Here is a 23,448-nt window from a genome sequence, read left to right on the forward strand (position 1 = left end):
AAAAGAAAAAGGGGAAATGAAAGGGAGGAGAACAAGAGGAAAAATCAGAAAGAGAGTGGGATCCTCTGCAGGTCTTGCCCCCTCCGTTCGCGGCCCAGGCGCCTGTCCCGGGTCCCGGCTCGCTGCCCGCCTCAGCTCCGCCTGCCCCGGTTTCCATCCCAGGTGCGGCCTCACTGCCCAGGGCAGCTCCACCTGCCCCGGCGCTGTCGCTCAATTTGTGTGCCCTGCTCCCACTGCCTGGCCCGCGGCCGCTCTGCCGGCCATGCTGGGGAAGATGGGGGTTGCTCTGTCCTGCCGCCTGCTCCGAGGTCACCGCGCCCACCGCACCCAGGGGGGGTCCCAGCCATCCCATCCCCGGCTGCCCTGCCCGTGCCACCTGCGCTGGGCACCGCCGCTGCTGCCGGGCTCTCCCACCTGCCTTTGCTCTGCCGGCAGCTGCCGGATCAGCCGCCATCAGCCATGTGGGGGCTACCCACGCTCCGCCTCGGGCTCCACAGGAAGATCCCCCTCTGCCAATTCCGGCAGCAGACCCTGCCCACACTCCGACCCAGCCTTGGCGGGATATCCTCCCCTGACCCTGTCCTGCTCTGAGTTACATACCCTTGGTACCCACAGCTCCGGCGTTAAGGGAAACTCTCTCTCTGTACAGGAAGTACCTTATCGAAACACTAGGAGCTCAGTTAAAAGGCAGCCCTCTCCAAATTCTTTCTCAAAACACGGGAGAAAGGCCACAGAAGGTAAAAGAGTGAAAGAGTTAGATGAAGGGATTGCTCTATTTCCGTTCAGAGAAGTTCCCATGGGAGGGATGCGCTGCCCCGGCCCACGGGAGCCACCAGCGCCCCTGCCGGCCGTGCCCGGAACTGCACCCAAGGGCAAAGCGCCGCAGCCCAAAGGCCGGGACTGGGTCCGGGCTCTGTTTGCTGTCAGTGCCGCAGCTGTTGGTGTTTGTTTGCTTTATTATACACACTAGCAAAGAACTGGTATTCTTCTTCCCATATCTTTGCCTGAGAGCCCCTTGATTTCACTATTCTAAAAATTAAGAGGGAGGGGGTTCATATTCTCCATTCCAAGAGAGGCTTTTTCTGCCTTCCCGAGCAGACACCTCTCTTGTAAAGCAAGACAAGCACCCACAGGCACTCAGGGGGCTGCAGGAGGGGCACAAGAAGGCCCTGCAGCACTTGGGCACAAAGGCACAGCAGGTGAATGCAAGAAGGGAGCAGCAAAAGGCCAAGCTGAAGGCAAAGGCCAGGGCACAGTTCCTACAGCCCCTGAGGGATCAACCCCAGGGCCCAAGGGGGCCCCAGCACCCAGGGCACGGCTCGGCCACAAGCACCTGGCAGAGGCATTGCCCTCCTCGGCAGGGGAGAGCCCACCCAAACAGCCCCTGGCAAGGAACCAGGGCTCCAGCTGCAGGGCACAAGGACACTGCAAGCACAGACAGCAGCACCCTCAGCACCAGCAAGTCCACCCCTTGATGGACATGGATTGGCAGGGCTGTCACAGCTCCCATCACACCAGGGACCCTCCACACTGGAGCCCTTGAGAGCATTCAGGGTGGGTCTGCATTGAGAGGAGGCATTTCCTGACGGACGCAAGGGCCTCTCAATCCACTCTGAATCTTAGACCTAAAGGGGAAAATAGTAAAGGAATATTTTCATTTTTAAGGGAATGAGTGGGAAATATGAGCAGGTATGATTTGTTCAACCACTATTAGAAGTGGTTGAACAAATCATTATTAGAAGTGGGGGATAGATTTGAAATAAATTAATTTCTTTTTCTTCCTCCTGTGATTGTAATTAACTAGGAAGGAATTTGAGAGCTGGATTTTAATACTGTAAAAGGGGATACAGAGGCTAGTTCTGTTCTAACTTTGTGCCAAAATCTGACAAGGCCTATGCTGAAGTGAACCCAGAAGTGTGGGCAGCCCCAGAATAATACAGACAACTTGATATGGAGCCTCCCCAAATGATTTTGAAACAACCAGGACAAAAAGTGTCTAAAATCAATACGTTGTTCCAAGAGAGGGAAGGAAGGGCTCACATCCTGGTACTGAGTCCCTGTTAAAGGCAGGGCTTTTGGAGCCAGGGATCTCTCCCTACAACACTCCTATCCTGCCAGTCAACAAACTGGATGGATGGACACAAGGAGGAATCACAGAATTTTCAAGTGTTAAAATGAAGATTAACTGAGGCGGCTGAGCTGGGCCTTCCAGACAGGGAAAAAGAAATTGCATTATAGGTGGATGTTAAACAGAGTATTGCCAAAGGAATTCTTGTGTTAAAATGTTTAACCCAGTGGCCAGAGTGGCCTCATTGTCTGCAGAATTGTGCAGCCACAGCTTCCATAGGAACTGAGAGCTGAAAACTGATGACAACAGGAACTCTTATTGTTCAAGTCTGGCATCAAGGTAAAGCTTTGACAAACAAAAGAGCCTCTAAATGGATGAGCAGGGCTCGGTTATTCCAGTATGAAACTTGTTCAATGGCACAGGAGGATTTAGAACTGAGGACAGGGCAAGGGTTTAACCCAGCCTCCTGTTTGAACAGCCTGGAGAGGGGCTGGCAAGGAACCCAGGACTCCACTCAAGGGACAGAGCTCCAGACCCAGGCTGGGAGAGATTGATGATGGGACATTCCCTGGCCTGAGGGAGAAAATGTGTTTGTGGCTGGCTCTGCAAGGGCAGCAGAAGGGAAAAGAGCTACAAGACAGGCTGTTATTAAGGAAGGGGAATCAGACACAGCGCAGGTCACTGCCCCATGCTCAGTTCAACCCGTGCAGCTGTGGGTGCTTGTGAGAGCCTGGCACTGAAATGCCCTGAGCAGGAAGGCTTCAATATCTTCTGGTGACACCATGGCACCTAACAGGGGGGCAAAAGCAATTCTCACTGCTTCAGCAACCACTGGATCACTTATTAACTCATTTCTACAACAAATAATTCAAAGGTAATGGGTTGTGGAAGCAATAGATTCAGATGGGGAACTCATTTTACAGGAAAGATCCTTCAGGGGATTATGGCAACTTCAGGAATACAATGGGACCTCCATAACTCCTGGCAGCCCCAGAGCTTGGGTTGGATAGAAATAATGAATGGGGGAATAAAGAAGAACCTTTGGAAGCTGGTGATAAAAACCAAGATGCCATGGGTACAGCTTTTGCCATTGGCTCTGGCAAGAATAAGAGCCAGTCCCAGGCCAGATATTCAATTATCTACCTTGCAATTAATGTCTGGAATTCCTTACCCTGGTAATTCTCCACCTAGTGCAGGGCGGAGATAAGCGATGTACATTTACAGCAGTCTGTGGCCAGAATCCTGTCTCTTGTGAAATCTCTCCCACAGGAAGCTGGGCTGGCACAGAGCCTGCCCTGGCACTTTGCTGCTGCCAACACCCAGCCAGGACATCGGCTCCTGCCTAAGGAGTGCAAAGCAGCACCACTGGTGGCCAAGGGGCCCGTGCCAAGTGTCCCTGAGGCCAGAAACAGCCGCCAGCACAGCTCAACACGGGGGGGGACCCCTCAGCCTGGCCTCAAGGGCTCTGAAGCCCCGGAGATTTGCACTTCCCGCCCGCAGCAGGAGGATGGGAGGCCGCCCCTGAGCCTGCCCTGAAGGCAACGCAGCAGCAGCCAGGGCTCCACAGCGGGCCAAGCCCCTGCGCCTGCCCACAGATCCTCGCCTGGAATCCTCTGCAATCCTGGCCACCCTCCTCTGCCATCTCCAGCCACTGGGGCCAAGCCTTGCTGCCACTGCTGCAGCTTCAGCGCTGGCTGGGCCTGCACTGCCACAGCTGCTGGGGAACACCACGGCACAATTCCATTCTGGGGCTCACTTTCACCGAAACACTGGGCTGGCTGGAATAAAAATTACACCATGAGCATCTTTTTTCGAAATAATCCTACTTTTATATTGTCAGTTAGGTTTGGGCCAGGGATGTGAGAATCAATTTTTATTCTTAGCAGAAGTAGATAAAATCTTTTTGGAGTCTTCTTGTGCGTGTGTTTGCGTGGCTGTTGGAGATTGCAAAATTTTGGTCTGGGTTTTCTGGTGCTTACCTTCAGGCTGCATTTTGCAAAACTAGAAGAGCTTTAATGGTGACCCTTTAACTCATAAACAGTTAATAGAACACTCTTCAAACCCCCCCCCAAAAATTAAAAATACCTCAAAACCTGGGTTGGGGGGGGGGGGGCACATATGACTCACCAGATGGCTTCCCTGGAAGAGAAGCTTCATTCCAGGCAGACTGCAGAGGATCTTTAGAAATGCACATTAACACTGCTGGGCAAAGTGTGGACAATGTACCTGGGTCTCTTGCCTGGGGCAGGAATTGGGTTGATTCCCTCTGCCCCTCACCCCAAGCTCTGCCTGCTTGCACTGATGGAATTTGCACAGCTCAAGGCAGAGCCCAGGGGGAGGATATCTGACCCTGCAACAGAAACGGATTAAACTGCAAAGGGAAACTGCGAAAGCAGAACGTTGCGAAAACTTCATTAAAAGAAGTGGAGGGGAATCATCCCTCTGCCCACTCCAATATGTGCTGTCACTGTCTATGTTATGTAGGGTACATTAGAGCATTGAGATGTTCTTGCTAGCACAAGTTCAGGGAAATCAGTTCAGAAACAAAGTATTTGATGATTCAATTAGAGAAAAGTGGTCAACTGATGCAGTCTTGGCTGGAGGGAGTGCCCAAAAATGGAGAAAAGATGAACGGCCAGCAGAACAAATCCTACAACACCATGGACCAGCCCCTGGGAACCCGAACCAATTCATATCAGGAGCCACAGAACCCATTTCTCATTTCCATGGCATCATTAGATTACAAGCTGTCCTCGGAATAACCAACCAGACAGCTCCAGCTCCTGACCTTCCTGCTGACCAATCCACTGAAACGAGAAACACAACATTTCACCATGGGATGGGATGGGATCAGATTAGCTGTAAGCAGAAAAAGGAGGAGTTGCTGGAATGAGGGAAAGCCCTAACTTCTATAAGAATTAATAATTAAAAGGGAGGGAAATCTTAAGTATCGGGAAATCTGAACCTCTCAAGTACCTCAGACAATAGGGAAACAGAGAAGGGAAATGCGGACGGGAAACTGGGATAAAAAGGGAGGCTGCGTCCTCCAAAACTTGGAGAGACCCCAGGGCAATGCCCCATGGCCTCTCCCCTTTATTCGAATAAAGTAAAAGGACTCTTATGTCTCCTTTTCGGACATAAGCCTCTGAGGTTTGTGGATTAATTCTTCTGACAAGTGCGTTGTGCCCGTCACCAGTGATTGAACTGTCCCCACGCTTACCCAGACCCTCGAGCCTTTCCTTACGTGCTCTGTTCCCTGCCCAGGGACAGGAGGGAAGTGACAGAGAGGTTTTGGCCTCCCTCCAGCATCCCCTGCTCCGGCCTGGGCTCCTGCCGAGGCTGCAGGCCGGCCCCGGCTCCGTCCCGCACTCACCCCAGCTCCCAGCGCCCTCAGGTCCCGGTCACGCCGAGCTCCCGGCGGTTCGGGGCAGCAGCAGCGGCTCCTTGGCCTCCTGCCCGGGCCAGGCCCAGCGCCGGGGCCGCTCCTCAGCCGCGGCTGCCGGGAAATGCCGGAGTGCGGATAAAGGGAGGCGGGGCCGTGCCGTGTGCAGAGCCCGCCCCTCGCTACGATTGGCTGATTCTGCCAATCAGTCACTCCCTGAGCTCACGCGTTGATTGGTGAGAGCGGGGCCAAGCACGGCCTCCGGTGCCGCCCTGAGGACGGCCCTGGATTGGCGGAGCCGCCATTACCGGATCGTCCGGCGGCCCGGGAGCGGCGGCAGCGGCCGGTGCCCGGTGAGGCGGCGGCGGAGCTCGGAGGCGGCCCCAGCGCAGCCTCTGGGCACGGGGCAGCCACCTCTGTCCCAGCCACAGCAACCGGGCCGAGCCAGCGCTGCTCCGGTAGCGGCTCCTGCCGAGGCAGCGGCCGCAAGGAGACCGCGGGCAACCGCTCCCGCAGCGCCCTCACGCCAGCGGCAACACGGGCCGGACACAGCACAACGAACCCGCCGGAGCCCCCTGCCGCCCCCGAGGCCCGCAGCCAGCCCCGAGCCCCCGCACAACCCAGCGCGGCTCCCACCTGCGCTGCGGCCGCCTCCGAGCTCCGCCGCCACCTCACCTGTGGGATCCCGATCACTCCCAGTATGTTCCAACTCGCAGTAGGGTCCCAGAGGCTCCCAGTCATGCCCTGTATGGTTACTTTCATTCTCAGTCCCTCTCAGTAAGAGCCCAGTGTGGCCCCAGTCACTTCCAGTATGAACCCGGTCACACCTTACACCATTGCCCCTGCTGTGGTCCCAGTTGCTCCTAGTATAAGTCCAGTCACCTCCAGTACGATCCCAGTTACTCCCAGACACTCCCAGTACTATGCCAGTCACTCCAAGTGTGACCCCATCAGTCCCAGTATAATCCCAGTATGACCCCAGCATGGGCCAGCTGCTCCCAGTATCATCCCAGTTGCTCCCTGCATTATTCCAATTTCTCCTCTTCACACCTACTACAGATCTGATCACTCCCAGTATGATTCCAATCAGTCCCAGGATGATCCAAACCAGTCCCAGTCCCTCCCAGTATATCTCAATTGTCTCCTGCATGTTCCCAGTTGCTCCCAGTTGCCCACAGTGTGGTGCCAGCATAAGCCAGTATGATCCCTGGTGTCCCAATTCTGCTCCCAGTGAGTTCTTTTCCCAGTCTGTACCAGTCCATCCCAGTCCCTCCCCAGCAGCTGCTGCCATTTCCCACATCCTCCTCCCTCCCCCCCTATTCCCGGGCACTGGGACCCCCCTGCACCCCCTTATCCTGCACCAACACCCCCTGCACCCCCTTATGCTGCACCAACACCCCCCTGCACCCCCTTATCCTGCACCAACACCCCCTGCACCCCCTTTCCCGGGTATCCCCCTCTCCCGGTCCCTGGATCCCCCGTTTCCGTGACCCCGGGGACCCCCGGGCCCCCATTCCCGGCCAGCCCGAGGCACCTCAGCCCCAGCCTCCCTTTGCTGGGAAACCCGGCCTGGGCACGGGGCTCTGCGGCCGCTCTGGGATTTGTGATCCCCCAAAGGAAAGGGAGAGAACAGCAGAGGGAGAGAGAGAAGGAGATTGGGAATCAGGGGTCGGGGTCCCAGCGCCCAGCCCTGCTCCGCCGGGGGTGGGACCCGCACCCGCAGGAAAAATTGGCTCCGCTGCTCGCGGTGCTTGCCCGGCTTTGGGCCGAGCCCAGCGGGGTCCGGGCAGAGTTTGAGCGCAGGGCCGGGAGTTCAGCACAGCCCGGCCCGGGGGTCCGGCAGGGCGCGGCCCTGGAGGGTCCCAGACGGATCCCGAGGGATCCAGAGGGGGGCCAGGAGGGGATCCAGGTGAATTCCCTGGAATTCGCCCTTTTCCCCTCGCCCTTTTCCCCTCCCCCCGCGCTCCTCGGGCACTTTCGCTTTCGCGTCTCTCCAGCTGCGCCACAGCCGCGATCGGGGACGGCTGCGATGGCTCCAGCGCTGGGGCTGGGGGTGCTCTGGGGGCTCCTGGGGCTTCTGGGGAACCCGGGGAGCGCGACCAAAGGTGAGTGGGACCCCCCGAAACCGGGACCCCCCTGAACCGCAATTCCCGGGCACCGGGACCTTTCATTTACGGAACTTCCATTTCCGGGCATCGGGAACCGTCTAAACCTCCATTGTCGGGCAGGGGAACGCCTCTGAACCCCTATTTTGTGACCCCTTCTCAATCCCCTTCCCCAGCACTGGGACACCCCTGTACCCTCTTATTTGGTCCCAGGACCCTTCATTACCCCCATATCTGGTCACCGGCACCCTCGGAATCGCAATTTCCGGGCACGGGAACCCCCTGAACCACCACTCCCGGGCAGGAACACCCACCATAACCCCCATTTTGGTTCCTGTGATCCCCCTCACTCCCCTTCCCCAGCACCAGGACCCCCTGAACCCCCATTTCTGGTCACCGGCGCCCCAGTAAGCGCAATTTCCGGGCACTGGGAGCCCCTTGAATCCCGAGTTTCGGGAAGGAAACTCCCCCTGAACCCGCATTCTCCGGCACGGGAAGCCTCCCTGAACCCCCATTTTGGTCCCTGGAACCCTCCTGCTCCTCCTAATCCGGGACTGGGATCCCCCCGCAACCCCATCAGTGCTCCGGGACCGCCTGCACCCCCATTCCCGTCCATCCCGCCCTTCCCAGACCCCAGTCTCCCCTTGTCCTCGGCTTTTGGATCCCCAGATCTCCCAAATTTCCCCCCAGTTCTCCATTACCGGCGCTTCCTGGAAGGGGTTCCAGGGGTCCCAGAGGGTCCTCCGGGGTCCCAGGGGGTCTCAGCGAGGATCCAGGGGGATCTAGATGAATTCCCTGGAATTCCCCTGGAATCTCCCCTTGGGAGACTTTTCCGTCTCCCAAACTGCGTCCCCGGGATCCGCCCGCCTCTCCCAGCCCCAGACCCCCCTTCCTGTGACCCAGGGACCCCCTGAACCCCCATTCCTGCCTTTCCCAGCTCCCAGACCCCACTGCCCTCAACACCGGGGATCCTTGGACCCCCCTTTGGTGGGCACAGTTGCCCCCTGGATCCCCCATCCCGCCTCTCCCAGTCCCTTCCTTGAAACTTGGACCCTTCCCAGCTCTCCCGGTTCTGCTTCCCGACCTTTGGACGCCCCCAGACCCCCCAGTCTCTGCGTCCCCCCAGTTCTCCACCCCCTGCGCATCCTGCGGGGGGTTCTCAGGATGTCTGGGAGGGTACCTGGGGGGATTCTGTGCCCCAGGACCCCCAGAATTTTGAGTTCTGGGCACTGGGACCCCCCTGCACCCCCCTTATCCAATCCCCCTGCACCCCCTTTCCTATCCATCCCACCTTCCCCAGACCCCTCTTTTCTTTGTCTCTGAGATCACCCTGGACACCCATTCCTGCTTTTTTTAGCCCCCAGCTCCTCTTTTCCTCTGCATCAAGGACTCCTGAGCCTCCCATTCCCAGGTCTCCGCACCTTGTGATCCCTTTCCTCAGCTCTGGGGACCCCTGGACCCCCTTTCCTGGGCACAGGGATCCCCTGGAACCCCCATCCCACTTTCCCAGTCCCTGCCCCCTCCCCTCCCCTTCCATAACACTGGAACCCCCCGAGCCCCCATTTCTGGACACCAGGACCCCCTGCAGGCCCTTTCCTGTCCATCCCACCTCTCCCACCCTGCACACCCTTTCCTTGGCCCCAGGATCCCCAGACCCCTTCCCAGCTCTCCCAGTTCCCCTTTCATTGATCCATGATCCCCTCAACCCCCCCCAAATCTCCGTGTCCCCCCAGTTCTCCACTCACTGCATTACCTGAAAGTGGCGGTGTCAGAGCCCAGCCTGGGGGCCCCCCAGTTCATGGCCATTGGGTTTGTGGATGGGATCCCCTTCGTGCGCTATGACAACGAGCGGGGCCGGGTGGAGCCACTGACGCAGTGGATAAAGGATGGAGTCGATCCAGAATATTGGGATAGGGAGACCCAGAAGCTTGTGGGACACCAGCACACATTTGTCAAGGACCTGGAGACACTGCGGGAGCGGTACAACCAGAGCGGGGGTGAGTGGGGGGATCTGTGGGGCTGGAATGGGAACTGTAGGCCTGGGATGGGGATCCATGGGACTGGGATGGGGATCCCTGGGGCTGGGATAGGATCTATAGGTAGCAGATGTGGATTCACAGGGCTCCAAGGAGGTGAAATGGGAATTCATTAGGCTGGTATGGGATATCTTGTGATCTGTGTGTTTGGATAAGATCTGTGGGGTTGAGTTGGGGTCCATGGGGTTCGGATGTGGATCCATGGGGCTCCAAGGGGCTGGGATGAGGCTCTGTGGGTCTCCCTGAGACTCTGGTGCTCCATGGGGCTGAAATGGGTCTCTGTGGGGCTGGGACACAATTCCATGGGTCTCTGTGGGTACAATTCCTTCAGGTCTCCACACGAGATTGCGAGTTTCTGGCTGTGAGCTCCTGTCCGATGGGAGCGTCCGTGGATCCCACCTGGATGGCTACGATGGGCGAGATTTCATCTCCTTTGACCTGGAATCTGGGAGATTAGTGGCGGCTGACAGCGGTGCTGAGATCACCAGGAGATTCTGGGAACAGGATGGGACCGTGGCTGAGTATTGGACGAATTACCTGAAGCACATCTGCCCAGAATGGCTCCAGAAATACATCAGATATGGGCAGAAGGAGCTGGAGCGCAAAGGTGGGAGCAGAATTCCTGTGGGGATTTGGAATTTGGGAATGGAGGACTTGAGAACATGTCATTTTCTATGGGAATTCCATTGGTAGATCTCATCTCCATCCCATTCCCATGGAATTCTATGGTCAGATTTGACTTCCATCCCATTCCCATGGAATTCCATGGTCAGATCTCCCCTCCATCGCTTCCAGTGGGAATTCCATGGTCAGATCTCCCCTCCATCCCATTCCAGTGGGAATTCCATGGTCAGATCTCACCCCAGACCCATTCCAGTGGGAATTCCATGGATGTCTATCACCATTATCCCATTCCAGAGCCCCCTGATGTCCACGTGTCTGGAAGAGAGGAACACAGGACGCTGATCCTGTCCTGCCACGCGTACGGATTCTACCCCAACAGCATCGCAGTCAGCTGGATGAAGGGGGGTGAAACCTTGGATCAGGAGACGGAGTGGGGTGGGATCGTTCCCAACAGCGACGGCACCTTCCACACCTGGGCCAGGATCGAGGTGCTGCCGGAGGAGCGGGAGCAGTACCGGTGCAGGGTGGAGCATCCCGGAATGCCAGAGCCCGGGATCTTTGCTTGGGGTGAGGCTGGGAATGTGGGGATTGGGAATTTGGAATTCCTAAATGGGGATTCCCCTCACCCTCCTCACTATCCCGCGTTTCCCAGAGCCGACATCTGGCAGGAATCTCACTGTGGTGGTCGCTGTGTCTGTCATCGCTGCCATCCTCATCCTCATCGTCCTCATCGGATTCAGCGTCTGGAAGCTCCAATCCGGTAACACACGGGATGGGGGTCGGGAAGGGACATAGATCCACTCGGCACCGTTCTGGGAATCCTGTGCCACTGACTCTGATCCCACTTTGTTTCCACAGGGAGGAGAGACAGGAATGGATACAACCCGGCAGCTGGTGAGTTCCAGTGGTGGATCCAGCTCTGGATCCCCTCTGTGTGGATCCCAGGATGGATCCTGGGGTTAATCCCACTATGTGATCTGTGCTGGAATCTCATGGATCTTCTCTTTCCGCAGGAAAAGACATGGGAATGAACGGCTCCACTGCAGGTACAGCATGGGATCAGGGTGGGATTCTAGAAGGAGATTGAGGCAAGATGGACAGACTGGCATCGGGAAGGGATTCTGGATCAGGGCAGAGGTCTAGAGTGGGATCAGGTGGAATTGTAGAGTGGGATTGGGGCTGCATTCTGGAGTGGGATCAGGAGGGATGGATGGAGCAGGATTGGTGTGGGAGGGATGGAGTGGAATCAGGGCCAGATTCCAGACAAGAATCAGGTGGGATGGAATGGAACAGGATCAGGTTGGGGTTCCAGAAGAGGATTGGGGCAGGATGGATGGGGTGGAATGGGGTGGGATGGATGGAGCAGGATTGCAGCAGGCTTGGGGTGGGATCACTTGGGATTCTGGAGTAGGTCCTGCTCTCCATGGGCTCCAGCCAGGTCCATCGTGTGGAATGGGGACAGGGACAGGGTGACACCATGACCCTCTCTCATCCTGGCAGGAATCACTGCCTGAGTGATCCATGGAGTTGCATCTGGCCCCTTCCCTCTTCCCTGGAAAGCTGAGAGCTGCCAGCAGAGCTCATCCCGCTGCTCCCACCCACCCCACAGCTCTTGCTAACAGATCCATTTCCCATTTTCCAATGTTTTAAAGGCAAGAACCACAAATATTCACAATGCTTCGCTTCTGGTGTGAAACTATCCTGCTTTGGGCAATAAATCTGGGTTCCCTCCTCCAGTGTCTGGCAGTTCATCTCTGTGAGCCAGGAATGGGAATGGGGTCACTGGAGCAGGGATGGGGACACCAGGAGCAGGATGGGAACACCAGGGGCAGGATGGGGGCTTGTCAGCCACACCTGGCTGTTGGGATTTTAGCTGACTAGAGATTGGAAAAGTACAAGGCCGTGGCTAATTCCAAGTCCTGCACCTGTGTTCTGGGGTGATGTTATGATGATAGTGATAGATGGAGCTTTAAGTGACTAAAGTGAAAAGGGGGAATCCTACAGCTCTGTAATATAGGACCTGGATTCAGTGGTCCAGTGTGGGGATGTGATGAAGTCATGATGGGTATTGCTTGTAAATTTTGGGGGAACGGATGGAAATTTTGTATGAATAATGCATGATGTGTTGTAGTATGTTGATGATATGGGGATAAGGGGTGGAATGTCCTGGGGTGACGTTATGATGCTTGTATCCCCATTCATATGTTCTGTGCCTTTAAGACTGGCTCTGAAGAGTGGAAGTTTTGTTTGGGTTTCTCTTATCAGGGACACAGAGACGGGCAGTATATAGGGCTGTTTTTACTTCTTGCTTTCAGCTTGCTGCTTTGCTGGCTCTCTTTTCTGCTCTCCTTTGGCCTCTGCTTATTAGCTAGTTCTAGCTAAACAGTCCAAATTCCTTCCTGGACTGTTTCTCCTCTCCTGTTTCTGTGACCATCTCAAACCTGCTCCGGACTGGGACCTGGGAACACCGAGAGTTTGCACCTTGTGGCTGCAGCAGCTGCCCCAAGAGTCGGAGGGACTGAGAACAGAGCAAAAATCCCCAAGAGAGACTTTCTGAATTTGTCACCTTTTTCACAGCGGTGTCATCGGGTATTGTTCATTTTGTATGCTGGGGGGTGCTGTGTCTGTCAAATAAACAGGTTCCTTCCACTTCTCTCCGAGGAATTCTTCCTGAACCGGTTGAGGGGAGGGGCTGTGTGGGTTTTCCTTTCTGGAGGGGCCCCCTTTGGAGATTCTCTACCAAATTTGCCCTAAACCAGGCCATAATATTGGCACCCATCCTGGGGGCTCGAGAGAGTGGAAAAACCCTGTTTTGACTGCATTTTGGTTGCTATTCCTCTGTGTTCATTTAAATCAGCTAATAGCCATGCTTTTTGAATTCATAATGTCTATTGGGGTGAAGATTTGCATGCATTTCTGGTCCCTAGGGTTTTTTGAGATTTTAATACCTCTCTGGTCCCTAGGTTTATTTTCTTATCCAGAAATAGCTTTAGTATTGTCCCTAATACGTAGTTTTTACATCAGAGGGGCAGTGACCAGAATAGCTATCCTGATGGGCTTGGTGGCAATGATTTGCAAGAAGTTTATAAACATGCTGGGGTCTGCTCCAGGTATGAATGGTTCATGGCTATGGTTATGCATCCAGTTTGTTAGAGGGGGAGCAGCAGGAAATGAGGTTTTTCAGCCTCTGCTTTCCTTCTTCTCCTATGAATCCGTTGCATCACTAGTGAAGGATGTTCAGTTTCCCCTCAATGTTAAAGAAACCATCTTTCTGGTATTCAGTCTGGTAACCTTCCTCTATACAGCCTGCTGCTTCTCTAGGATGAGGGCTGAGATTTCTAGACGGGCTGATGAGACCCCTGACTCAGGAGTAGACCCCAGTGTGGAAAATCCTAAGTGGTGTGGGACGTGGGAGGATATAGGCCAAATCCTGAAGGAATTCTCTGACCCTATAGTCTGGGATTTTCCCCATGAACAAATTCAAAACCCAGCTGAGGTGGAGAAATATCTGAAAGAGAAGTACCAGGATGAGCCTAAGGAGAGGAAGATCATTGCAGTGAGCTGGGCCCTGGCTTGTGCTCATCGCTCACTGCTAGATCCTGTCGGGCAGCAGACAGAGGCAGGGGGGCAGGGAGATAAATCAGCAACTATCTCGGTGACTCAGGCTGCAGCCAACAGCCCAGGCTCGAAGCCAGGAGCCAAACCAAAGAGTGAGCCTAAGCCAGCAGCTAAACCAATGGCTGTTGCTACCAGCACTAGAAGTGAGAAATGCATGGACAAGACCAATCGACCAGTGGATGATGATGATGATGATGAAGGAGAAGGAACCTCAGTGCCTCCTGACATAAAATCAGGAGTCAAAGCAGCAGGTGCAAGATCAGATGCAAATATTGAGTCCTTTTCCCTGAAGGACCTTTGTGGCTTACAGAAGGATTACACCCAATGACCTGATGAATCCATAATTAGTTGGCTGGTGCGTCTCTGGGATGCTGCAGGCGAGGCTACAATTCTGGACGGCACTGAAGCGAGGCATTTGGGATCCCTGTCACAGGATCCTGTCATCGACCAAGAAATGATGAGGGGGGCTAATCCACACAGCCTCTGGGCTCGGGTCTTGGACAGTGTTGCACGAAGATACCTGTGTGCAGATGATCTTTATATGCAACAAACTCAGTGGAAGACCATAGAGCAAGGGATACAATGCCTGAGAGAAATGGCAGTGGCAGAGATTATCTTCTCAGATGACGTAACAACTAGGAACCCAGACTTAGTACCATGCACGTCTGTGATGTGGCCAAAACTTGTACGACTTGGGCCACATGAATATGCTTCTGCCTTAGCTATAATGAAGAGGATGAGAGGGATGAGACTGTGCTTGACATGGCAAGGAAGCTCCAAACATATGCAGATGCTGTGCATGGCCCGACACATGCCAGAATTGCAGCGGTAGAAACACGTCTGCAGAACTTAGAGGATAAGATAGAGGAGAATCATAAGAAGCTTAGAGAGGAGATTAAAGAAGACCTTCTCCTTCTCCAAATTTCAGCAGTACAGATCAGAGGTTCTGGTATCCAAGGCAGACGTTTCCCAGATGGTGAGAGAAGATACACCCCACGAGCTGAGCTTTGGTTCTACCTGCATGATTGTGGGGAAAACATGAGAAGGTGGGATAGGAAACCTACTGCTGTTCTGGCACGACGGGTGCGTGAACTGAAGGAGGCCACCAGAAGGAAAGCAGCTCCAGTTGCCCGTAGCCGAATGGCCAGGTATGATGATGATATGTCTGATCCCCTTGAAGGAACATCCAAAACATATGCCCAGGGAAAGAAGGATAACCAGGCTTAGAGGGGCCCTGCCTCTAGCCAGGTAGAGGCTAGGGAAAATCGTGTTTTCTGGTCTGTGTGGATTTGTTGGCCTGGCACATCAGAAACACAACAGTATAAAGCTTTGGTTGATACGGGTGTGCAATGCACATTATTTCCATCGAGACATGTGGGGACAGAGTCTGTTTCTATTGTGGGTATGACAGGGGGATCCCAGGATTTCACTTTGGTGGAAGCTGATGAGCCTAACAGGAAATGAGTGAAAGAAGCATCCTATTGTGACTGGCCCAGAGGCCCCATGTATTTTGGGCATAGACTACCTTAGAAGCGGGTATTTCAAAGACCCAAAAGGACTCAGGTGGGCATTTGGGATAGCAGCTGTAGTGGCAGAGGGCATCCAGCAATTGAACACCTTGCCTGGGTTGTCTGAGAATCCATCTGCAGTAGGATGCCTGACGGGAGAAGAGCAACAGGTGCCAATTGCCACTTCCATAGTGCATCGATGACAGTATGGAACCACTCGAGATGCTGTGATCCCCATCCATAAGATGATCCAAGAGCTGGAGAGCCAAGGGGTAGTCAGCAAGACCCACTCACCCTTCAACAGCCCCATTTGGCCTGTGTGAAAATCTGAGGGAGAATGGAGATTGACTGCGGACTATCATGCATTGAATGAAGTGACACCACCACTGGGCGCTGCCGTGCCTGACATATTAGAGCTCCAGTACGAGCTGGAGTCCAAGGAAAGTGGTATGCCACTCTAGACATTGCCAATGAAGTTTTCTCCATTCTTCTGGCAGCAGAATGCAGGCCTCAGTTTGCTTTCACATGGAGGGGAGTGCAGTACATCTGGAACCGACTGCTCCAGGGGTGGAAGCACAGTTCCACCATCTGCCATGGACTGATCCAGGCTGCACTGGAAAAGGGTGAGGCTCCAGAACATCTGCAGTATATTGATGACATCATTGTGTGGGGGAACACAGCTGTGGAAGCGTTTGAGAAAGGGACGGAAATCATCCAGATTCTCCTGGGAGCTGGTTTTGCCATTAAAAAGAGCAAAGTAAAGAGACCAGCTCATGAGATTCAGTTCCTGGGAGTGAAGTGGCAAGATGGACGGTGTCAGATTCCTACAGATGTCATCAACAAGATCACAGCAATGTCTCCACTCACCAATAAGAAAGAGACACAAGCTTTCCTAGGCACCATAGGTTTTTGGAGGATGCACACTGCTGAGTACAGTCAGATTGTGAGCCCTCTTTACCTGGTCACCCGCAAGAAGAACAATTTCCAGTGGAGCCCTGAGCAGCAACAAGCCTTTGTCCAGATTAAGCAGGAGATTGCTCATGCAGTTGCCCTTGGCCTGGTCATGACAGGACCAGAGGTGAAAAATGTGCTCTACTCTGCAGCTGGGAACCATGGCTTGTCCTGGAGCCTTTGGCAGAAGGTGCCTGAAGAGAATCGGGGTCGACCACTGGCATTTTGAAGTCAAAGCTACAGAGGGTCTGAAGCCAACTACAACCCCACAGAGAAGGAAATCTTGGCTGCCTATGAAGGAGTCCAGGCTGCCTCAGAGGTAATAGGCACTGAAGCACAACTCCTCCTGGCACCCCGACTACCGGTGCTGGGGTGGATGTTCAAAGGCAAGGTTCCTTCCACTCACCATGCCACCAGTGCTACACGGAGCAAGTGGATTGCTCTCATCACTCAGCATGCCCGTATAGGTAAACTGAATCGCCCTGGGATTTTGGAGGTAATTACAAATTGGCCTGAAGGTGAGAATTTTGGTGTCACAGATGAAGAGGAACAAGAACCAGTGACACAGACTGAAGAGGCTCCTCCCTATAACCAACTACCACCAGAGGAAACACACTACGCTCTTTTCACTGACGGTTCCTGTCGCAAGGTAGGGATGAACTGGAAGTGGAAAGCAGCCGTATGGAGCCCCACACAACAGGTTGCACAAGCTAACGAAGGAGAAGGTGGACCAAGCCAACTTGCTGAACTCAAAGCTGTTCAACTGGCCCTAGACATTGCTGAGAGAGAGAAGTGGCCAAAGCTCTACCTCTACACTGATTCATGGATTGTAGCCAATGCTCTGTGGGGATGGCTGGAGAGGTGGAAAAAGGCCAACTGGCAACGTAGAGGAAAACCAATTTGAGCTGCTGAAGAGTGGAAAGACATTGCTACCAGGGTAGGGAGGCTACCTGTGAAAGTCCGCTCTGTGGTGATCATGACCATGAAATGATCATGACGCAGCCATGGCTGTGAGACAATTGTGACCATGAGGTGACTGTGAGATGACCATGAGATGATCATGACCATGAGGTGATGGTGATGACCATAACTGTGGGGAATAAGCCTTACAGAATAAGGACCTTTCCCACCTTTGTTCAATCCTGTTCACTTCTGTTCACCAAAAGGCATTCTGGGGAGGTTCAGCTGTGGGTTGATGGCCAGAGAGTGGGTTGGCGGTTGCCTCATGTGTGAGTCATGGATTGGCTGAGGAGATGCGTGGACACCACATGATCAGTGAGCTGACTGGGTAAAGGGACATATCAATAGCAACACTGCAGTGGCAGGCAGACAATGCATACTTAGTTTGGTTAAGTTTGGGGCAAGTTTTGAGTATAAAAAAGATCAGCTGGTTACAATAAACGAACTTCTTTGGAACAAGCAAGGAGGTCCATGTGTCCTTGTTCCCCATTGCTGTGCATGACCATGAGATGACCATGACCATGATTGTGATCATGACACAACCATGACCATGAGATGACCATGATGATTGTGGCCATGAGTTGACCATGAGATGATCTTCGTATGACCATGACCATGTGAGGACCATGACTGTGACCATGTCCATGATATGCTCATGACCGTGAGAGGACTGTGACCATCAGATGACCATGACATAGCCATGAGCATGAGATCATGACCATGAGAAGACCATGACCTTGAGGTGATCAGGGGATGACCATGAACATGAGATGATGGTGCTCAGGAAATGACCACAACCATGACATGACTACGACCATGAGTCGACCATGAGATGACCATGATCATTTAATGACCGTGAGCATTTCATGACCATGACACAGCTATGAAGTGATCAAGGTCATGAGATGACCATGATTTGACCATGGCCATGGGGTCATAAAGACCACGAGATGAGCAAGAGATAACCGTGGCCATGAGACAACATATAACAATGAGACAACCATGACCATGAGATGATTGTGACCAAGCGATGACTATGATATGACCACAACACAACCATGGCCATGAGACCACTGTGACCATGACGTGATTCTGAGATGACAGTGAGATGACCATGACGTGACCATGATGTGATCATGTGACGACCATGACCATGAGATAACCATGACCATGACAGGATCAAGACCAACACATGATGGTGACAATGAGACAGCCACAAAATGATCATGCAATGACCATGACACAACCATGATCTTAAGATGACCATGACCATGAGATGATGGTGATCAAGAAATGACCATGATCATGAAATGGCCATGAGAGGACTGTGACCATGAGATGACCAGGACCACGGGATGACCATTACAATGATATAACCGTGACTGTGAGGTGACCGTGAGCATAAGATGATTGTGACCAAGAGATTATCACAACACACCATGGCCACATGTGATTATGACCATGAGCTGACTGTGAGATGACCATTATAGTGACAGGACTATGAATATGAGATGATCAAAACAGAACCATGGCCATGACATCACCATGACATGACCTTGGCTATGAGACAATAGTGACCATGAGGTGAGTGTGAGATGACCATGAGAAAACCATGACCATGAGGTGATGGTGATCAGGAAATGGCTGTGACTTTGAGATTATCATGACCATGACACAACCACAGCCATGAGATGACCATGATATGATTGTGGCCATGAGTTGACCACGAGACTATCATGAGATGACCATGACCCTACAATGACTTTGACTATGACCATGGCATGGCCATGATCATGAGATGACCATTATAATGAGATGACCATGTGAGATTACTGTGAGCATGTGATGACTGTGACCAAGAGATGACCATGAGATGACCATGCTTGTGAGATCATAGTGATCTATTTGCAAATAGAGATGGGTTGGTGGGAGATGTGGTAGTTGGAGGCCACTTGGGGCATAGTGATCATGGAATGATAAAATTCTCAATATTTGGTGAAGTCAAGAGGATCATTAATAAGACTTTTACACTGGACTTTGGGGAGGCAGACTTTGGCCTACTCAGAAGACTTATTGAGAGAGTTCCTTGGGAAGTAGTCCTTCAGGAAGTGTAGGCATGCTTCAAAATGGAGATCTTGAGGGCACAGGAACAGACTGTCCCTGTGTGCCAAAAGATGAGTAGAGGAGGCAACGTCCAGCCTGGATGGGCAAGGAGGTTTTGGAAGAACTCAGGAATAAAAAAAGGATGTATTATCTTTGGAAGGAGAGTCAGGAAATATTTAAGTGGGCTGCTAGAGCATGCAGGAAAAAAAATAGGGAGGCTAAAGCGTGGTTTGAAATTAAAATAGTGACTTTTGTAAAGGATAACAAAAAATGTTTACATATATATATATTAATGGTGAAAGGAAGAGTAAGACCAACCTTTGTTCTTTACTGGATGAGGGACAGAACTTAATAACTGCAAATGAAGAGAAGGAAGAGGTGCCTAACACGTTCTTTGTCTCAGTTTTTAGTGAGACTTGCCTTCAAGGACAACTGTCCTCTTGGGCTACTCAGTGATGTCAGGGAGCAGAGTGTATCCCCCATTATTCAAGAGGAGGCAGTCAGAGAACTGCTGAGCCACTTGGATATTCATAAATCCATGGGACCAGATGGGATCCATCCCAGGGTGATGAGGGAGCTCCAGACCTATACTTGCAGTCTGTTAAGGTTCAGTCTATTAAAGATTGCCGGGTCTAAACTAAGGCCCCTGCCAGCTGCAAGCGGAGGGAAGAAGAGCTCATGATGGGAAAAACGCTCCAGTCCCGCACCACCGCCCGCAATGCAGCGGGGCGACCCCCTCCATGCTGGGCTTCTTGTTTTGCGAGACGCACTGTAGGCTGACTCACTGTGTGGGCCAGACCCAGCGCAGCATCCATGGCGGCGCAGGTCGCTCCCCGTGTGGCGGGGCTCCGCTTCCCCCACCACTGCCACCCCAGACGATCCGCCCGTGCCCGCCGCTGCTTGGAGCCGCCACTGCTGCCTCAGGCGAGCCGCTTACTGCGGCTGCTCCCCATGGCGCAGCGCCCATGCCAAGTTCGGAGTGGCACAGCCTCACAGGCGCCCCGAGCCACGGCTGCTGCCGCCATCACAGCAGGGTCGCTGATTTATTGTGCATGTACTTACAGTGCCAGCACCACAATACACATTTTTGCAAGTCTATATGCAGCAATCTCGGGAATTCTCTTCCCAAGTCGACAGTCTATAGTCCCCGCTTTTCTAAAAAGCACTTAAAAGTCTATACGCCGCTTGTCTCTGTATTACCTTTTAACCTGATATTCAGTGCGCTGCAGCCTTTCCAGGATGTCAGCGGCGTTCAGTCAGCTGGACTCTCCTATGTGGTCGCCAGGGCACCGAAGCCCGCCCTTTTGCCTTTCGTCAGCTCTTCTATATAGGGTCGCCTGAAACGTGGGGCCTGCTGTTTGTGCCTCCCAGGCTGCGTTGGGACTGACACGGAAATACTGCACCGGACCGTGGCTCACAGGCCCAAGTTTTCTGTAAAGTCCGTAGGGTCTGTAGAGTGCATAGGGTCACTGTTCGGGCACCAATTGTTGCGGTTTCCCAGCCATTTGTCTGGTGCAGGGAAAACTCGGGGCTCAATATGAGTCATCAGCAAGTTTTGTTTATTGAAGAGAACATCAGACACTTATACAGCAAGTAATAAGCTCATGAATATTCTGTAATTTACGCCGTCCATTGGCCACACCACAACATCAGCTCTTTCTCATTCCTTAGGGGTTACATCTCTCTTTTCTGATGTCTCTTTCACTATTTGTTATCATACTACAGCTAGGCCCAAGGACACACTATCTTGCAGGTGCAATAGCTCAAATTAGGCTGAGTCCAGTACTTTTCCAATCTCTAGTCAGCTAAAATCCCAACAAGTGAGAGGCCATGAGTGAGGCCAGCAAAGTCACAATAGTATTCTGACATCTGCTCCAGTATCAATCAAGCCTATCACTGATATGGTTCCTGGATGACATTCACTGGCAGTGAGGACGTATGTCTTTTCTGGACGGTTCTCCGTTACTTTCTCAGTCTAGAACACCTGAGGTACCCCTGTTGATCCAAAACTTGCTGTGCTATGACTTTGGTCCACTGTATTTGGACCAGAACTCACAATATTTACAAGTTGAGCAATGAAAGTTCCTCTCTGAATACTGACAGGAGGGTCATCAATGGATACCATAGCATGAATCTATCCTAAGTAATCAGCATCAATAGGTCCTACATGCATATGAATACCTTTTAAGTGTAGTACTTGATCTTCCTATCAAAAACGCACTCAATCCATGTCCCACTGGACCATAGGCATTGAGGGGCACTTTACATTTTTTTTTTTGTCAGAATGGTTACTGTGTCGTCGGTGGGTATATCAGTCCCTGTAGAGCCACTTGTTGCTCCTGAGTATTGTTCACAAATGGATAGCTTTGCAGTCCTGGAAAGCCCATATTTGCTGCTGTGGTTGTTGGGGTATTTGTTTTCCCACATGCCCCTTGGTGCTCTTCTTCTTGTTTCCCTGCAACAGCTGACCATTTGCCTGATATTTACTCCTGCATTGTTTAGCATAGTGCCCAAATTTAGCACAACGATTGCACACAGCATTGCTGTTTACACTTGACTGAGATGTTATTTTCTGGGTATTACACCATGCCCTTACGTGCCTTTGCTGTCCACAATTATAGCATTTCGATGAAGGTCTTAGAACTGCAGCAAGAGCTGCCATTTTATGCTCTACTGAACCAACTGTTGATCAAGCAGTAATAATTTCAGGCAATGTGGGTTCCTCAGGTAAAGTGTAAATAATCTTTCTGCAGTCTGAGTTTGCATTTTCTTTAGTCAAATGTACACACAATTTGTGTTGCAAAGATTCATCATCTACCTGTTTTTTCAATAGCTGCAGCAAGCTCTTCCACAAATTGCAAAAACGGTTCTCTCATCCCTTGTTGTATCGTAACATATCTCTGCTTTAGAGCTGCCATTTCCACTGTTTTAATTAAAGCACTCATGCCAGTTCTCTGAGCTTGCGCCAAAATTGAGGGATCCCACCTTGCCTGTAAATCTGGGTTAGCAAAAGGCCCAGTGCCCAGTAGGGCATCAACACCCACAGCATGAGGAGGGTTGTGTTGAGGCAACTGCATATTTGTTAGAGTTGTGTGCTCAGCCATTCGCCTCCAAGTGTCTTGAAATACACCGTATTGTACTGGCTGGAAAAAAATTGTAGCAATATGCATGATGCCATAAGGTGCAAGCATATCTGCATTAATTACATGCATTAATTGCATTACATCTGAGGAATTAATACCATACTGAGCCACTTTCGATTGGAGATCTAGCACAACCTTCCAGGCAAAGATGCGATGACTATCATCCTGCCGTGTTCCAGGAGCTGCTTTAAAACCTGGAAAAGCCATAGGGTTATCACAGGCAACATTTGCATTAGCACTGTTCTCCTGAGGTACTCTTGGAGTACCTGATCTTTCTATCATGTCCCAATTCTTTTCTTCAGCTGTTTTTTTCCTAACAAATTCCCAAAAGTCCTGAGGCTGTCAAGGAAGCCCAGTTACTTGACATGGGGGCAAAATCCATGGGGCAGTAGGGCTAAAGTTATTAGAAGGTGAACTGTTAACAGTTCCCTGCCCCAACTCAGGTGTTACTGCAGGCGACTCATCACATGATTTGCTGTTGCTGTCACTGTCAGGTAACGGAGGATATGACCTTGCAGATTGTTCATGCAGCTCAGAGGGGAATGAGGGGGCAGATGGCTGGACTAGAGTGGAGGGAATCAGGGGGGCAGACGGCTGGGTTTCTCTCTCTGCTAAAGACATTTCAGCTACCTGGTGCAGCAGTGTAGTGTATTCAGGCACCATCGTGAGCTGCTGTGCAGCTGTGACATAAAGAAGTTTAGGAGTCTGATAAGGAGATACAATGCCAGCTTTCCCAGAAGCTTTGGTAGCTTTCCCAGAAGCTTTGGCAGCTTTCCTAGAAGCTTTGGCATCCAGCCCAGAAACTCTGGCAGCTTTCCCAGAAGCTTTGGTAGCCTGACTGGTAACTTGCATGGCACCTGCACCTTCTTTAAGGATAGATTCACCAAGTTCCCCATTAGAGGCCCCCTCTGCCTCATCCCCCTAATCAGTTTCTGTTATCAACCCCGATT

At 52.4% G+C, this 23,448-nt stretch overlaps 2 protein-coding genes across 7 annotated transcripts in view; one reads left to right on the top strand and one right to left on the bottom strand.

Moving 5' to 3' along the window:
* The window catches only part of LOC131093385 (zinc finger protein 850-like), a 131,519-nt gene that overhangs the window by 10,704 nt on the left and 97,367 nt on the right, over window positions 1-23,448 (bottom strand). The window lies entirely within an intron of this gene.
* LOC131093411 (class I histocompatibility antigen, F10 alpha chain-like) overlaps window positions 7,356-23,448 on the top strand; it is a 40,913-nt gene continuing 24,820 nt past the window's right edge. The window contains exons 1-8 of one of the 6 annotated variants that reach the window (XM_058040573.1): window positions 7,356-7,555; window positions 9,289-9,552; window positions 9,923-10,198; window positions 10,510-10,782; window positions 10,868-10,975; window positions 11,074-11,109; window positions 11,229-11,261; window positions 11,716-12,857. In XM_058040573.1, the coding sequence (XP_057896556.1) occupies window positions 7,480-7,555; window positions 9,289-9,552; window positions 9,923-10,198; window positions 10,510-10,782; window positions 10,868-10,975; window positions 11,074-11,109; window positions 11,229-11,261; window positions 11,716-11,729 (1,080 nt within the window). In that variant the 5' untranslated portion in view covers window positions 7,356-7,479 and the 3' untranslated portion in view covers window positions 11,730-12,857. Of the gene's footprint in view, window positions 7,556-9,288; window positions 9,553-9,922; window positions 10,199-10,509; window positions 10,783-10,867; window positions 10,976-11,073; window positions 11,110-11,228; window positions 11,262-11,715; window positions 12,858-23,448 lie in introns of those variants that run through there. The other 5 variants (XM_058040575.1, XM_058040572.1, XM_058040576.1 and 2 more) reach the window with 5 other exon arrangements.

Source organism: Melospiza georgiana, chromosome 25 (assembly GCF_028018845.1).
Source record: "Melospiza georgiana isolate bMelGeo1 chromosome 25, bMelGeo1.pri, whole genome shotgun sequence".
NCBI lineage: Eukaryota > Metazoa > Chordata > Aves > Passeriformes > Passerellidae > Melospiza > Melospiza georgiana.